At 38.7% G+C, this 18,003-nt stretch overlaps 1 protein-coding gene and 1 long non-coding RNA gene across 4 annotated transcripts in view; one reads left to right on the top strand and one right to left on the bottom strand.

The window, feature by feature from the left end:
• The window catches only part of LOC309624563 (seminal plasma acrosin inhibitor A1-like), a 152,025-nt gene extending 148,497 nt beyond the window's left edge, over positions 1-3,528 (top strand). For 2 of the 3 annotated variants that reach the window (XM_082382808.1, XM_082382810.1), the window contains 2 exons: positions 2,089-2,204; positions 3,167-3,528. In XM_082382808.1, coding sequence (XP_082238934.1) covers positions 2,089-2,204; positions 3,167-3,212 — 162 coding nt within the window. In that variant the 3' untranslated portion in view covers positions 3,213-3,528. Of the gene's footprint in view, positions 1-2,088; positions 2,288-3,166 lie in introns of all 3 variants that reach the window. The other variant, XR_014242007.1, reaches the window with a different exon arrangement.
• LOC309624568 overlaps positions 1-16,177 on the bottom strand; it is a 94,988-nt gene extending 78,811 nt beyond the window's left edge. Inside the window, exon 1 of the long non-coding RNA XR_014242023.1 lies at positions 15,678-16,177. This is a non-coding gene — a long non-coding RNA (uncharacterized lncRNA). The remainder of the gene's footprint in view (positions 1-15,677) is intronic.
• Positions 16,178-18,003: the final 1,826 nt, after the last annotated feature.

Raw genomic sequence — 18,003 nt, 5'->3', positions numbered from 1 at the left:
CCACCTTAGAAAGGTGGAGACAGAGAGGGGAGTTAGAATGAGTAGTAAAATTTAGTTGTTTGTTTATTTATGATTAAAGATATTTACCTGATTTTTTCCCCCTTTTTGGAGGTCAGATTTCATGGTTGCTAAATGCAGAGTGTGGACAGTAAAAATGTCCTCTAGATCTGGTATCCATGACAATCTTATTTGTTGTTTGCCAGCTCTGAGTCCACTAAAGTCAAGGCTTTGTGTAAGGAGAGAACTAATTGATCCCTCTGCTGAAAACTTATCTTTCTTAAAGCACAAGATGGCCCATGAATTTCAGAGTAAAGTAGCTGTGAGGTATTAAAGAGATCCATGATACTCGAGTTGAATACTAAGTAGTAATTAACTTCTTCATATAACTGGCCTTAAGCAAGGCATTGTCTTCTCTGACTAGGATGTCTCTATTTATAAAAATGAAAAAAAGTGGTATCTCCACAGCAGGGTTTGGTGATTATTAAACCATACTTAAAGTTATTTTTCAGAGTGAGACGAATTTAGAATCCTGTTTCCAGATTTGAAGTTATTTTGTGAGATTATTATTTTGATACTACCACAGAAGCCTCACCTCATTACTTGCTGTGTTTGAGTAGGTGATTTGCATAGATGTGGGTACTTCCCACCAGAGACATTGTTTTCCCCTGCTCATCTTCTTCTTTTCAATTTACCTTTTGTGTGATGGTTGCAGAAACTGCTTTTGTACCTTTAAGAGAGACGCGTGAAACTGTAAGTTCATACTGATTAATGTGGGAATTGAAAAAGGTAAACTTTTAATTTTTTTTTATATTTTAGGTTTTAACAGCAAATTTTATCAAAAATATCTATAACAGAATAGTTTTTTTAAAAAGTAAGATTAAAGTGTCATTATTACACTAAGTTCAAGAAATAGAGTCTTGCCAGCCATATAAAACCATCTGTCATTTCAGACAAGGTAAAAATATCCCATTATTCACAGTTTTATTATTGAGCATAAACCTTGTTATATACAGGCATCTAAAAATAGTGTTTAAAGTGGAATTGTTCACCCTAGAAAAAGAAGAGGATTAAAAAAACTGATTTTGGGCTTCCCTGGTGGTGCAGTGGTTAAGAATCCACCTGTCAATGCAGGGAACACGGGTTCAAGCCCTGGTCCGGGAAGATCCCACATGCCGTGGAGCAGCTAAGCCCGTGTGCCACAACTACTGAGCCTGTGCTCTAGAGCCTACGAGCCACAACTGCTGAAGCCTGTGCACCTAGAGCTCGTGCTCTGCAACAAGAGAAGCCAACGCAATGAGTAGCCCCTGCTCGCCTCAACTAGAGAAAGCCTGCACACAGCAATGAAGACCCAATGCAGCCAAAAATAAATAAAATTTTAAAAAATAAATAAAATAAAATTGAAAGCAGGGACTCAAACAGATATTTATAAAAAAACTAATTTTCCACTTACAGGAATATAAAATGATAATTTTCATAAAATCACAGATTGGAATATTACATAGAGGTGAAGAAAATCAACTGTATTTCTAAACATCTAAACAAACATATTTAAAGATGCTTAAAAAGCAGGTCATGTAAGAATACACACACTGTTGTTTATTTATGTAAATTACCAACACTGCCATCACTACACAAATTACATATATATGTATATGGTTAACTACACATATACAAACATATATATGAACACATACATATACGGTGATAATCTGAAACTATCAGATTATCTATTAGTGAAACTTGAGAAAAACAGGAGAATTATAACAAATTCACTTTTATAATTTTTTGTGGTATGAGATAATGGTGAAAATCTGATCCACGTATGAGGAGAAATAGGGACAGAGTGGCTAAATTACTAAAATGCATTTAGCCATTTGTATGTTTTTAAAAAATACAAAAAATAATATTGGGGTTGCAAAAATATATCAATATATTTTTATGTCTCTGTCCGTGACTTATATCTATTTTTAAACCTCAATATAGACTATAGAATATGTTCCATTTTGATACATACCATTTTGTATTAGGAATAAAAAATATTTTATTCAAAAAGTTTATTATCTGAAAAATTTTATGTCTGTTTAACAGCCAGAATGTAACGTGTATGTGGATCAGTTACATTTTTGCACCAGAGAAATGGACCCAATCTGTGCAACCAATGGCCGAACGTACTCCAATAAATGTGTTTTCTGCAGTGAAAAGCTGTAAGAACACAAGACTAAATATTGGCTCATCCAAAATAATGAAGAAACAATCAAAATTATAGGAACCTTCATTTTTCTGATAGGCAAGTCACAGTATAGATGGAAAATAACTGTACTTTCTCTGTTAAAGCCAAAGAAACACACTGGTACCTTTCCCTTAAGTCTCATTCCTAAAAGTAGTTTTCATTTGACCTCGAAGTATATCCATCCCTGTTGGATGTTACCCAACTGTATAAATCAATTACTTTAACTTGATTTAATTGCTGTGACTTACTAATGGAAGTCTGGTGACCAATATAATGTAATTCTTAACTTCAGAGACTGAATGAGAACCTCTATGATGTAGCTCCAAGCTACAGGGAGCAAGAAAACTGGGCAAGAAAAACTACTGACTTCAGAAATTTAAATCCATCACAATGGGCAATTTATGCTAGAAAGGAACTCCTCTAATGGTCCATTTTGTCCCCTGATCTCCTTGACAAGACTCCAAACTTTCCTTAGAGAGCAGGGCATGCTAGGACACTTCCACCTAACCTCCCTTGCTGCCTCATTCCCCTGAGGGAGTTCCCAGTCTAAAGGTTCAGCCAGCCTTCCTACTTCCCACCTCATTTTCTCTCACTGGTGTTTCCTCTCATTTAATCCCCAAATGGGCTTCTACTTCTAGAGAACCACGAAAACAATCTCTAATCCTCCTCTCTGAGGTCTCTCCTCAGTGGGTTCCAAGGCTGAGTCAGGACTGAGCATGTAGGAAGAGTCAAGTAGCTCCAGGTGGTTGGGAGGACCTGTGTAGGGTAGCGGGGTAAGGAGGGGCCCAGCTAGCTGTTTGAGGAAGGGGAGCACAGCCCTCCTAGCTCTCTCATATTCAGATTCTCCTCATGGAGAAGCACTTAGTGCAGTGCTCAGGCAATTTTAAATACTTTTTTAAGCATAATTTTTCTTTCTTGCTTTTTCTTTCTTTACAGAGAAAATAGTGGAAAATTTGATTTTAGTCATTGGGGTTGTTGCTGACTCTGCCTCAGCCACACATTCCTATGGCTTTTATAGCAATTCTGTTGTGAAATGGATTCTACAACCAATTAGTCTTCTCCATCAGGGCTTTAAATTCCTAGATGATCAGACAAAGCCTTCAATACTACAGAAGATGGAATATAGATCGTTGAAGAATTTTTCCAACTCTGAGAACCTGCCAATGAAAGATTTCTATTTTGTCTTCAGTTATTCAGTGACAGTTGAAAACCCATCCTAATTGTGTGTTCAATAATACAAAACCTAATGCAATTTGTAATCATGAATATTTCAATCAATAAAATGTTAAATAATATTATCTTTATTAAAATACTCTTTGGTTGGTTGGTTAGTGGATTAAAAGACATGAATACTTCTGGTAACTGTAATTAAAGAAATAGTTTCAAAGGTGAACAAATAATCCATTACTTGGGTGTTTATTAAAAGTACAGAGAGTTGGGCTTCTCTTTATCCTAAAGAATCCAAAACTCTAGAAGAGGAATCTGGGAACTTGAATTCTAACAAGTACTCCAGGTCGATCTTCTGATCACCAGTGTTAGCCAGGACAGCTAAAACATAGGACATATCTATAACTGAATGAATTGCAGAGACTATTCAAAGATATTGTGTGATTTCTGAAGCTTGGGAGAAAAATATATTATTCTCTCTGTCTCTCACAAATAAGTCAAGAGATAGTTTGGTGATCCTGGCAGGCCAGGCAACTCTGCCTTTACAGATCTAGGATATTCATGTGTGCTCCAAGTCTGATGCTTTTTTATTTCTCTTCACCACTCAACCAGCAAGAAACAGGCTTCATTTGAGTGGCCAAATGTTCATTTAAAGCTTAGTTTTAATGGCAGAAATGTAGACCAGCTACAAGAAAGCAAGTTTCAAGCTGCTACACCTGTGATATCAGACCTGCTCTGCTTTTCAGTAAACATTTTCACCTCTAAAAGAGTGACCCACATGGGGGTTACTTACTCATTTGCATTCTTTAGTACTAATTTTTAATGAAAGTATCCATTAAAATGTACAGATTTAGAGCCACATTATAAAAATGCATTCAACCACCTTCATATCCTTTTTCCTTACAAAAGACATGTATAAAAAACGTTCAGTGGGAGGACCTTCAAGATGGCGGAGGAGTAAGACATGGTGGTCACCTTCCTCCCCACAAGTACATCAAAAATACATCTACATGTGGAACAACTCCAACAGAACATCTACTGAACACTGGCAGAAGACATCACACTTCCCAAAAAGCAAGAAACTCCCCACGTACCTGGGTAGGGTAAAAGAAAAAACAGAGACAAATGAATAGGGATGGGACCTGCACCTCCGGCAAGGAGCTGTGACGAAGGAACAGTTTCCACACATTAGGAAGCCCATTCACTGGCAGGGGTGGGGTGGGAAGCTCCGGAGCCACAGAGGAGAGTGCAGCAACAGGGTGCAGAGGGCAAAGTGGAGAAATTCCCATACAGACGATCAGTGCAGACCAGCACTCACCAGCCTGAGAGGCTTCTATGCTCACCCGCCAAGGCGGGTGGGGGCTGGGAGCTGAGGCTCGGGCTTCGGAGGTCAGATCCCAGGGAGAGGACTGGGGTTGGCTGCGTGAACACAGCCTGAAGGGGGCTAGTGTGCCACAGCTAGCCGGGAGGGAGTCCAGGAAAAAGTCTGGACCTGCCTAAGAGGCAAGAGACCATTGTTTCAGGGTTCCTGAGGAGAGGAGATTCAGAGGTTGGCCTAAACAAGCTCCAGAGGCGGGCGTGAGCCATGGCTGTCAGCACAGACACCAGAGATGGGCATGAAACGCTAATGCTGCTGCAGCCACCAAGAATCCTGTGTGCAGACACAGGTCACTATCAACACCTCCCCTCCCAGGAGCCTCTGCAGCCGGCCACTGCCAGGGTCCTGTGATCCAGGGACAACTTCCCCGGGAGGACACATGGCGCGCCTCAAACTGTTGCAATGTCGTGCTGGCCTCTGCCGCCGCAGGCTCGCCCCGCATTCCATACCCCTCCCTCCCCCCGGCCTGAGTGAGCCAGAGCCCCCTAATCAGCTGCTTCTTTAACCACCTCCTGTCTGGGCAAAGAACAAATGCCAGAGGGCGACCTACATGCAGAGGCGGGGCCAAATCCAAAGGTGAACCCCAGGAGCTGTGCGAACAAAGAGGAGAAAGGGAAGTTTCTCCCAGCAGCCTCACGAGCAGCAGATTAAATTTCCACAATCAACTTGATGTACCCTGCCTCTGTGGAATACCTGAATAGACAATGAATCACCCCAAAATTGAGGTGGTGGACTCTGGGAGCAACTGTAGACTTGGGGTTTCCTGTATGCAACTAACCAGTTTCTGATTTTTACGTTTATCTTAGTTTAGTTTTTAGTGCTTGTTATCACTGGCGGACTTGTTTCTTGGTTTGGTTGCTCACTTTTTTTCTTTTTTTTAATGTTATTTTAATAATATTTTTTTACTTTTTTATTTTAATAACTTTATTTTTTTTTCTTTTTTTTTTTCTCCCTTTTCTTCTGAGCTGTGTGGCTGACAGGGTCTTGATGCTCCAGCCGGCTGTCAAGCCTGAGCCTCTGAGGTGGGAGAGCTGAGTTCAGGACATCAGACCACCAGAGACCTCCCAGCCCACGTAATATCAATTGGCGAGAGCTCTCCCAGAGATCTCCGTCTCAATGCTGAGATCCAGCTCCACTCAACAACCAGCAAGCTCCAGTGTTGGACACCCCATGCCAAACAACTAGCAAGACAGGAACACAACCCCACCCATTAGCAGAGAGGCTGCCTAAAATAATGTTTGCAGACACGCCAAAACACACCACCAGACACAGTCCTGCCCACCAGAAAGACAAGATCCAGCCTTATCCACCACAACACAGGTACCAATCCCCTCCACCAGAAAGCCTACACAACCCACTGAACCAATCTTACCCACTGGGGGCAGACACCAAAAACAACAGGAACTACAAACCTGCAGCCTGAAAAAAGGAGACCCCAAACACAGTAAGTTAAGCAAAATGAGAAGACAGAGAAATACGCAGCAGATGAAGGAACAAGGTAAAAACCCACCAGACCAAATAAATGAAGAGGAAATAGGCAGTCTACCTGAAAAAAATTCAGAGTAATGGTAGTAAAGATGATCCAAAATCTTGGAAATAGAATGGGGAAAATACAAGAAACATTTAATAAGGACCTAGAAGAACTAAAACAGCAAACAAACAATGATGAACAACACAATAAATGAAACTAAGAATTCTCTAGAAGGAATCAATAGAAGAATAACTGAGGCAGAAGAACGAGTAAGTGACCTCAAAGATAAACTAGTGGAAATAACTACTGCAGAGCAGAATAAAGAAATAAGAATGAAAAGAACTGACAGTCTAAGAGACTTCTGGGACAACATTAAACACACCAACATTCGAATTATAGGGGTCCCAGAAGAAGAGAAAAAGAAAGGGACTGAGAAGACATTCAAAGAGATTATAATTGAAAACTTCCCTAATAGGGGAGAGGAAATAGTCAATCAAGTCCAGGAAACACAGAGAGTCCCATACAGGATAAATCCAAGGAGAAAGACACCAAGCCACATATTAATCAAACTATCAAAAATTAAACACAAAGAAAAAATATTGAAAGCAGAAAGGAAAAAGCAAAAAAATAACATACAAGGGAATCCCCATAAGGTTAACAGCTGATTTTTCAGCAGACGCACTGCAAGCCAGAAGAGAGCGGCAGGACATATTTAAAGTGATGAAAGGGAAAAACCTACAACCCAGATTACTCTACCCAGCAAGGATCTCATTCAGATTCGACAGAGAAATTAAAACCTTCACAGACAAGCAAAAGCTAAGAGAATTCAGCACCACCAGACCAGCTTTACAACAAACGCTAAAAGAACTTCTCTAGGCAAGAAACACAAGAAAGGGAAAAACCTACAATAACAAACCCAAAACAATTAAGAAAATGGTAATAGGAACAGACATCGATAATTATCTTAAATGTAAATGGATTAAATGCTACAACCAAAAGACATAGACTGGCTGAATGGATACAAAAACAAGACCCGTACATATGCTGTCTACAAGAGACCCACTTCAGACTTAGGAAAACATACAGACTGAAAATGAGAGGATGGAAAAAGATATTCCATGCATATGGATATCAAAAGAAAGCTGGAGTAGCAATTCTCATGTCAGACAAAATAGGCTTTAAAATAAATACTGTTACAAGAAACAAAGAAGGACACTACATAATGACTGAAGGATCAATCCAAGAAGAAGATATAACAATTGTAAATATTTATGCACGCAACATAGGAGAACCTCAATACATAAGGCAAATGCTAACAGCCATAAAAGGGGTAATCGATAGTAACACAATCATAATAGGGGACTTCACACTCCACTTTCACCAATGGACAGATCATCCAAAATGAAAATAAACAAGGAAACACAAGCTTTAAATGATACATTAAAGAAGATGGACTTAATTGATATTTATAGGACATTCCATCCAAAAACAACAGAATACACATTTTTCTCAAGTGCTCATGGAACATTCTCCAGGATAAATCATATCTTGGGTCACAAATCAAGCCTTGGTAAATTTAAGAATATTCAAATCGTATCAAGTATCTTTTGTGACCACAACACTGTGAAACTAGATATCAATTACAGGAAAAAATCAGTAAAAAATACAAGCACATGGAGGGTAAACAATACACTACTTAATAACCAAGAGATCACTGAAGAAATCAAAGAGGAAATCAAAAAATACCTAGAAACAAATGACAATGAAAACACGACAATCCAAAACCTATGGGATGCAGCAAAAGCAGTTCTAAGAGGGAAGTTTATAGCTATACAAGCCTACCTCAAAAACAAGAAAAATCTCAAACAATCTAACCTTACACCTAAAGGAGCTAGAGAAAGAAGAACAAACAAAACCCAAAGTTAGCAGAAGGAAAGAAATCATAAAGATCAGAGCAGAAATAAATGAAATAGAAACAATAAAACAACAGCAAAGATCAATAAAACTAAAAGCTGGTTCTTTGAGGAGATAAAAAAATTGATAAACCATTAGCTAGACTCATCAAGAAAAAGAGGGAGAGGACTCAAATCAATAAAATTAGAAATGAAAAAGGAGAAGTTACAGTGGACACCGCAGAAATACAAAGCATCATAAGGGACTGCTACAAGCAACTATATGCCAATAAAATGGACAACCTGGAAGAAATGGAAAAATTCTTAGAAAAGCACAGCCTTCCGAGACTGAACCAGGAAGAAATAGAAAATATAAACAGACCAATCACAAGCACTGAAATTGAAACTGTGATTAAAAATCTTCCAACAAACAAAAGCTCAGGACCAGAGCTTCCCTGGTGGCACAGTGGTTAAGAATCTGCCTGTCAATGCAGGGGACACGGGTTCGAGCCCTGGTCCAGGAAGATCCCACAGGCCGTGTGCCACAACTACTGAGCCTGCGCTCTAGAGCCCACGAGCCACAACTACTGAGCCCACGTGCCACAACTAGTGAAGCCCACGTGCCTAGAGCCTGTGCTCTGCAGAGCCATTGCAAGGCAAAGCCTGCACACCACAGCGAAGAGGAGCCCCTGCTTGCCGCAACTAGAGAAAGCCCACAAACAGCAATGAATACCCAATGCAGCCAAAAATTAATAATGATAAATAAAATAAATATTTTAAAAATCTTTAAAAAAAAATAAAAGCTTAGGACCAGATGGCTTCACTGGTGAATTCTATCAAACATTTAGAGAAGAGCTAACACCCATCCTTCACAAACTCTTCCAAAATATAGCATAGGGAGGAACACTCCCAAACTCATTCTACAAGGCCACCATCACCCTGATACCAAAACCAAAGATGTCACAAAAAAAGAAAACTACAGGCCAATATCACTGATGAACATAGATGCAAAAATCCTCAGCAAAATAGTAGCAAACAGAATCCAACAGCACATTAAAAGGATCATACACCATGATCAAGTGGGATTTATCCCAGGGATGCAAGGATTCTTCAATGTACACAAATCAATCAATTTGATACACCATATTAACAAATTGAAGGAGAAAAACCATATGATAATCCCAATAGATGCAGAAAAAGCTTTTGACAAATTCAACACCCATTTATGATAAAAACTCTCCAGAAAGTAGGCATAGAGGGAACTTACCTCAACATAATAAAGGCCATATATGACAAACCCACAGCCAACATCATTCTCAATGGTGAAAAACTGAAACCATTTCCACTAAGATCAGGAACAAGACAAGGTTGCCCAGTCTCACCACTATTATTCAACATAGTTTTGGAAATTTTAGCCATGACAATCAGAGACAAAAAATAAAAAGAATTGAAATAGGAAAAGAAGTAAAACCGTCACTGTTTGCAGATGACATGATACTGTACATAGAAAATCCTAAAGACGTTACCAGAAAACTACTAGAGCTAATCAATGAATCTGGTAAAGTAGCAGGATAGAAAATCAATGCACAGGAATCTCTTGCAATCCTCCACTAATGATGAAAAATCTGAAAGAGAAATTAAGGAAACACTCCCATTTACCATTGCAACAAAAAGAATAAAATACCTAAGAATAAATCTACCTAAGGAGATGAAAGAGCTCTATGCAGAAAACTATAAGACCCTGATGAAAGAAATTAAAGACGATACACACAGATGGAGAGATACACCATGTTCTTGGATTGGAAGAATCAACATTGTGAAAAGGACTATACTACCCAGAGCAATCTACAGATTCAATGCAATCCCTATCAAACTACCAATGGCACTTTTCACAGAACTAGAACAAAAACTTCCACAATTTGTATGGAAACACAAAAGACCCAAATAGCCAAAGCAATCTTGAGAAAGAAGAACGGAGCTGGAGTAATCAGGCTCCCTGACTTCAGACTATACTACAAAGCTACAGTAATGAGACAATCTTCTTGGATTGATCCCTTGATCATTATGTAGTGTCCTTCTTTGTCTCTTGTAATAGTCTTTATTTTAAAGTCTATTTTGTCTGATATGAGAATTGCTGCTCTAGGTTTCTTTTGATTACCATTTGCATGGAATATCTTTTTCTATCCTCTCACTTTCAGTCTGTATGTGTCCCTAGGTCTGAAGTGGGTCTCTTGTAGACAACATATATACAGGACTTGTTTTCGGATCCATTCAGCCAGTCTATGTCTTTTGGTTGGAGCATTTCATCCATTTACATTTAAGGTAGTTATCGATATGTATGTTCCTATTACCATTTTCTTAATTGTTTTGGGTTTGTTATGGTAGGTCTTTTCCTTCTCTTGTGTTTCCTGCCTAGAGAAGTTCCTTTAGCATTTGTTGTAAAGCTGGTTTGGTGGTGCTGAATTCTCTTAGTTTTTGCTTGTCTGTAAAGGTTTTAATTTCTCCATTGAATCTGAATGAGATCCTTGCTAGGTAGAGTAATCTTGGTTGTAGGTTTTTCCGTTTCATCACTTTAAATATGTCCTGCCACTCCCTTCTGGCTTGCAGAGTTTCTGCTGAAAGATCAGCTGTTAATTTTTTCGGGATTCCCTTGTATGTGATTTGTTGCTTTTCCCTTGCTGCTTTTAATATTTTTTCTTTGTATTTATTTTTTGATAGTTTGCTTAATATGTTTCTTGGTGTGTTTCTCCTTGGATTTTTCCTGTTTGGGACTCTCTGTGCCTCCTGGATTGATTATTTCCTTTCCCATGTTAGGGAAGTTTTCAAGTATAATCTCTTCAAATATTTTCTCAGACCCTTTCTTTTTCTCTTCTTCCTCTGGGACCCCTCTAATTCAAATGTTAGTGCATTTAATGTTGTCCCAGAGGTTTCTGCTACTGTCCTCAATTCTTTTCATTCTTTTTTCTTTATTCTGCTGTGTGGTAGTCATTTCCACTATTTTATCTTCCAGCTCACTTATCTGTTCTTCTGCGTCAATTATTCTGTTATTGATTCCTTCTAGAGTATGTTTAATTTCAGTAATTGTGTTGTTCATCATTGTTTGTTTTCTATTTACTTCTTCCAGATCTTTGTTAAATGTTTCTTGTATTTTCTCCATTCTGTTTCTGAGATTTTGGATCATCTTTACTTTCATTACTCCGAAATCTTTTTCAGGTAGACTGCCTATTTCATCTTCATTTATTTGGTTTTGTAAGCTTTTACCTTGCTCCTTTGTCTGTAACATATTTTTTTGTCTTTTCTTTTTTTTTTTTTTTTTGATGGGTGGTGCTGTATTCCTGTCTTACTTCTTGTTTGGCCTGAGATGTCCAGTACTGGAGTTTGCAGGCAGTTGGATAGAGCTAGGTCTTGGTGCTGAGATGAGGATCTCTGGGGGGCCTCACTCTGATTGATATTCCCTGGGGTCTGAGATTCTCTGTTAGTCCAGGGGTTTGGACTTGGAGCTCCCACCACAAGAGCTTGGGCCCAACCTCTGGCCTGGGAACCAACATCCCACAAGCTGTGTGGCAAGGTAAAAAAAAAAAAAAAAGGAAGAAAGAAAGGAAAAAAGAGCAGTATAATATCAAAGAATAAAAAACAGAATTAGAAAGATAAAAATTATATTAGGAAAAATAGAACTATACTTGAAACAACTGCCACAAGGTAAAATGAAACCACAACAGAAAACAAACAAACAAAAAAAACGGTATGTGGGAACAAGCCAAAAGAGAGAACAAAACAAAGTATAAAGAATAAAACAAAATTAGAAAAATAAAAGATTTAATTAGGAAAAATAAAAATATAAAAGAATCAGCAACAATGAATCAACAAGGTAAAACAGAACCCCTCTGTAAAAGAGGAAAAAAGAAAAAAAAAAAAGCCTTGGCTATGGGGGTGGAGTTTAAGTGGGGGTGGTACTTAGGCAGAGGCGGGGTTCAGGGTGGGGTGGGACCTGGGGTGGTGATGATGTTTGAGCATGGGGCGGGGCTGGGGCAGGGCCAGGGCAGGGCCGGGGCAAGGCCATGTTCAAGGGCGGGATGGGGCCTCTGCTTAGGACCTGTGCGGAACGGGAGAGGCAGTACGTGGAAACGAGAGCCTCTGGAGTGTGGGTTTCCAGAGTTTGGAGGTAGGACCTTGAGTGAGGCTGTGTGGGTGCAGTTTAGGCCCAGCGCATTGGAGGGTGTCTCCGAGTGTAGAGGTGGGGTGCTGGGTGGGGGTTAGGGGTGGGGTTTGGGTTCTGTGTGGCAGGAAGGAGGCTCCGAGGGCAGAGGATTAGGACCAGGAATACAACAGGCTCCCTGGTGCCTAAGTGGAGAGGGAAAGCACTGGCCCCGTTCCCTTCTGTTCCTTTGTCCCCCTCTCCCACCATTTCCCCCAGGGTCTCCCCCATTGCTGCTGGACCCCTAACTGTAGGTGGGCCTCTCTGGGTGTAGGAACTCCTCCCCTCCCGCAGCCACCCCTCTGGGGTACTGGTCCCGGAGGTCCGGCCTTTACTTCTGCTCCCCCTTCCCTCCCTCCCACTCCCTCAGGATCCACCCAGCTGGAGGGGACCTAGGTGGGCAGAGGATCAGGCCTGAGATCTCAGCAGGTTCCAGGGTCCCAAGTGGGCAGGGGAAAACTGGCCATGCTCCCTTTTGTTCCTCTGCCCTCCTAATGGTTCCCCAATTTACCCCTTCGGGCGTGGGATCCCTTCCCCTCCCCCAACCGCCCCTCAGGAGCGCCAGTCCCATCCTGCCTCCACTTCTCCTCCCCCTTCACTCCCCCCACACCCCACGTCTTACCCAGTCACTGGGGGTTCCTCCCGTCCCCTTAGGTGTCCGTGGTCCCCCACCGGTGCCTGGTAGGTGCCCTAGTTGTGAGGAGACGTGAATTCCACACCCTCCTAGTATGCCATCTTGACTTCGCCCCCCAGAAGTTAATTTCTAAAGACAATACATTCTCTTTTATGTTCTCTCTTATTTAGCATGATTTGATTTTCAAAGTTTTATTTTGTCCCTTTCTATTGCTTAGTTTCCTTTTTAATTCCCTTTTGTATGGTTCCATAAGGAAATCAATTTTATTTCTTTACTTTTTATTCGACAAACATTGAATACCTATGTTGTGCCAGTAACTTGAAATTCCAATGTAGTCTTGTCAAATTTCTAATTAAAATCTTACAAGTGAATTTTGCCTCAAGAAAGCAACTGTTGCTTAGAAAGAGTTAGAGACTGAACAGACAAAACAACTACATGTAATCTCAGATTAAATCCTACACCAAGAGAATATTTTTGGGACAGCTGGTGAAATTTGAACAAGATGATAAATTAGTTAACAGTTATGTATCAATGTTAATTTCCTGATTTTGATTATTGTACCAAAGTTATATAAAATATTAACACTTGGGGGAGCTTCATGAAAGACATATAGTATTTCTTTGGACTATTTTTATTACCTATATAAAGTTAAATTATTTCAAAATGAAAAGATTTTTTAAAAACTTAAAAAATACAAAAAGTCAGTTCAGACCTTTCCATCTTAAACTAAATTTTTTGGTAAGATGTATGGATTACAAAAACTTATCTCAAAATTCTTGTAGGTGGCTAGTTTTCAGAAAATAGAAATACTGTATTTCACATCTGATAGTTATCTTGTATATTCTCTAACATTTGCTGAATCTTTCACTCATTCATAAATTCATCTGTCCATCTACTAGTCCATTCATTTATCCATTCATCCACCTATCCATTCATTAGGTGAGGTATTTATTGAATTTCTTCCATGTTTAAAGACCTAGGATCCACACAAGGGAGAAAACACTTTCTCTGACCTTACAGAGCTCACATTCTAAGAGAGAAGACTATCCGTGAAGGGTAGCATAATATAAATGTTGAATTAAGTATATTAATAAAATCCAATAGAAATGCAGATGAGAAAGTAATAAATCATTCATAGGGATGATAGAGTAGAAGTGATTTTGCTCTTAGGCGATTTCCATAGATGTAGAGTACATGAGGGTAGATTTAAGGGTCCTTCTAAATGAGAGAATGAGCACACTTTTAACAATGGTGTGACTGGTAATTGTCTTTCAGAATGAAAGAGCAGCCTTAGCCAAGGCATATGAGAGGTCCTGGTATGCTAGAAACAGTAGGGCCGTTTAGTGTGGTCAAAGCGTTGGGTCATAGGTGGATAGAGAATGAATGAGGCTGAACAAGGAGATTGTCAACAGATTGATAAGGGACTTGAAAGCCAGCTAAAGAATTTGGATATTATCTTCTTGGCAGATGAAAATTATCTATGACTTTGAAGTAAGAGAGTCATATGAATAAAGTAAAAATGTTAGAGCATTCTTTGGTATTAGTGTGGAGGATGTTTGTTGAATGAATTAACTTTAACTTTTTTAAAGTACTAGAGTTGTTTCTCTTTATATCTCTTTATAAATATTTTGTTTAAAATATTTAATCTTCAATTAGAAAAGTGAAATGATAAATGTAACAGTTATTAAGATTAAATCATTAAAATAAAGATTTAATAATAGTTCATTTTTATTTAGCATTTACTATGCACTGAACACTCTTATGGGCTGTACATAAATTAACTCATGTAATATTGAATTAAGTACTATTATTAGCTGAATTTTATTGATAAAGAAACTGAGGCACAGCAAGATGAAGTTACCAAAAATCAAACATTTACTGAGTAACAAGGCTGGAATGTAAACCTGAATATTCTCTTTCTCAAAACCCGTATTTCAAAAAGGAAACTGTACTGACTGACTACATTTTTAAAAATTTTAAGGTATACAACTATTTTTTATGATTGTAGACCCTGTTATTACAAATTACTCTCTCAAGAATGTAGATTCTGTGATTACTAATTGCCAAACAAGCTACCAAAGGTTCAATGTCTGTGAGTCTGGCAAGTACTCTCTCTGTATACCCAAGTGTGTTTAGTAAAATTTAGAGCTGTGATTCTCCAAGTTTAATGTCAGGGGGCTTCTTAAAATGTAGATCCTAGGCCTCAACATCCCTAGACATTCTGGTTCAATCAATAGGTCTAATAAGTATGTGTAGGGAAGAGGAATGCATTTTATGAAGCATTTGTAAAGACTTTTATGAACAAGGCACTCAGATCTAGAGTAACCATATGCTCCGAGTTGCCTGGATAGTCTCAGTTGATGATAGTCTTCTTGAAAATACTATGTAAAAACTACTTTCACTCTCAAAATTATCCTTATTTAGAAAATAAAAGATATTCATCCCATATTTTTATAAGCAATGTACTGTCTTAGAGGCTTTAACTGTAAATATACTCTTTCTATGGAAATGTGACATCTGGCTAATTTAAAGAAAATGGGAGGTAATTTTCAAGTCCTTTTCTACTGTTAAGGAAAAGGCATCTGCACTAATAATGACATTTTGTCTAAATAAGCATGTTATGCTATCATTCCACCTTCTCACCAGACCAACCAAATGAACTCAGAAGACCTTAATAAAATAGTCACAGTACTTCCCAACTCAAGATCACCTTTGTTGTAAGACAACCTCTTGTTGTGATAGAAAAGGGCCCACGAGAGTGAGAAACACATACCCGAGAGCCTCCTTGGCTCACAGCCTCTGCAAGGAGAGAACAAACAATGAGAAATCAGCACAGCTCAGGAAGATTCAAGAATCAGAATCTTAGAGTTAAAATTATCCTCAGAGATCATCTATCACAACTGTCTTGTTTTATGGATGAAGAACTGAGGCCCAGAGAAGGGAAGAAAACTGCTCCAGGACACACAGCTTGTTAACTACACAGCTGAGCTAGAGGCCAGGTTAAAAATGACCAGTACAAAGCTCTTTTCACTATATTTGCTATTTATGATTTATGTGGCTTTTATATAATCATGTTCACTTTAATGTTTACCTTAAAACTAGGCTATACCTTAAGAAAGGAAGGCAAAAATATATGCCAAAGAGGCATATATTTAACCAGAAAGAAGTTGAAAATTCCAAAATCTAGAAGCCATTTGATTAAAGGACAATCAATACTGGGCATATACCCTGAGAAAACCATAGGTCAAAAAGTGTCATGTACCACAATGTTCATTGCAGCTCTATTTACAATAGCCAGGACCTGGAAGCAACCTAAATGTCCATCGACAGATGAATGGATAAAGAAGATGTGGCACATATATACAATGGAATATTACTCAGCCATAAAAAGAAATGAAATGGAGGTATTTGTAATGAGGTGGATGGAGTTAGAGTCTGTCATACAGAGTGAAGTAAGTCAGAAAGAGAAAAACAAATACAGTATGCTAACACATATATACGGAATCTAAGGGAAAAAAAAAAAGGCCATGAAGAACCTAGTGGCAAGACGGGAATAAAGACACAGACCTACTAGAGAATGGACTTGAGGATAGGGGGAGGGGGTGGGGTGAGATGTGACAGGGTAAGAGAGTGTCATGGACATATATACACTACCAAATGTAAAATAGATAGCTAGTGGGAAGCAGCCACATAGCACAGGGAGATCAGCTCGGTGCTTTGTGACCACCTAGAGGGGTGGGATGGGGAGGGTGGGAGGGAGGGAGATGCAAGAGGGAAGAGAAATGGGAACATATTGTATATGTATAACTGATTCACTTTGTTATAAAGCAGAAGCTAACACACTATTGTAAGGCAATTATACTTCAATAAAGATGTTTAAAAAAAAAAAAAAAGACAATCAAGACAATTGGGCAACAAAGTGCTTATATAATAAAAAAATACAAAATAATTTGGAGAGCACTGAAAAAAAATCATATAATTTACCACCATTCTCACTAACAGTTATCTACCATATACTGAGGGATTTCTATATCGCAAGCACTGAATTAAATCTTACATACATTAAGTCATACTAATAATTCTATTTTAAAGATAAGGAAACTGAAATCTGGGGCACATAACTTGTCTAAGAACATGCAACTTGTAAATGACAGAGCCAGGAATCAAACCCAGGTCTTAGATTCTAAAGCCAATGTACTTAACCGTAAACTTTTATTGAAAGAAGTCTCAGAGCAAATGAGGTTCACACTCTATTTTAATATGACGAAGAGTAGCCAGAGAAAGGGAGTAAGTTGTTCAATATTAAAGAAAGAGATAGTAGCACGATGAAGATTAGAGGTCAGATATTAAGATCCTAGTCCTGGGCTTTTTCACTCGCGTGCTCTCTTTCTCTCTCTCTGTCTCTGTATCTCTCCTTCTCTCTCTCTGTCTCTCTCTAATTATCTTTTTACTTTGCTTACCTAGAGGGTAATTAAGAATGCCTCAGCTTTCAGTAAAATGGAAGCATCTCAGGAACATTCTGGTAGTTGAAGCTCTTTAGATAAGAATTTCTTGAAGGTGACTTTATATGAGAATTTCTAATTTCAATATAGGTTGTTTCCTTGAAAAATGAAGCTTATTTGTAACCTTATGCTGTTAATTGTGGTTTGCTGAGGGCAACACAATTGTCCTGGAACTTCTAGATTAGACATTTGGGGCCCATTTGGCCTAGGACAGACCATCTCATCCTATGAGTTATAACATTGTTTTTGCAATTAGGTGACACTATCTCTTGCCTAGTATTATAGTGGTAATTAAAGCTGCTAATTCTGTAAGTAAAAGTTTCCTCTAAATTAATAGTGTGATGGGCAGTCACCATCATTAACCATCCTTATCATCATCATCATCATAAACAATAACATCACATCATGACTGCTGACAATGACCAGTCTGGTCCAGAATTCCATTTTGTATATATATAGTACTCACCAACAAAGATGAACAAATAGGTCACACTGACCAAAAGCAGAAGGGTGACTGATGACTTCATGGTCAAT

The sequence above is a fragment of the Balaenoptera borealis genome, assembly GCF_965194805.1.
Source record: "Balaenoptera borealis genome assembly, chromosome: 2".
Classification (NCBI taxonomy): domain Eukaryota; kingdom Metazoa; phylum Chordata; class Mammalia; order Artiodactyla; family Balaenopteridae; genus Balaenoptera; species Balaenoptera borealis.
Note: the sequence above shows the minus strand (reverse complement) of the source record. Positions and strands in the feature narration are given on the sequence as shown.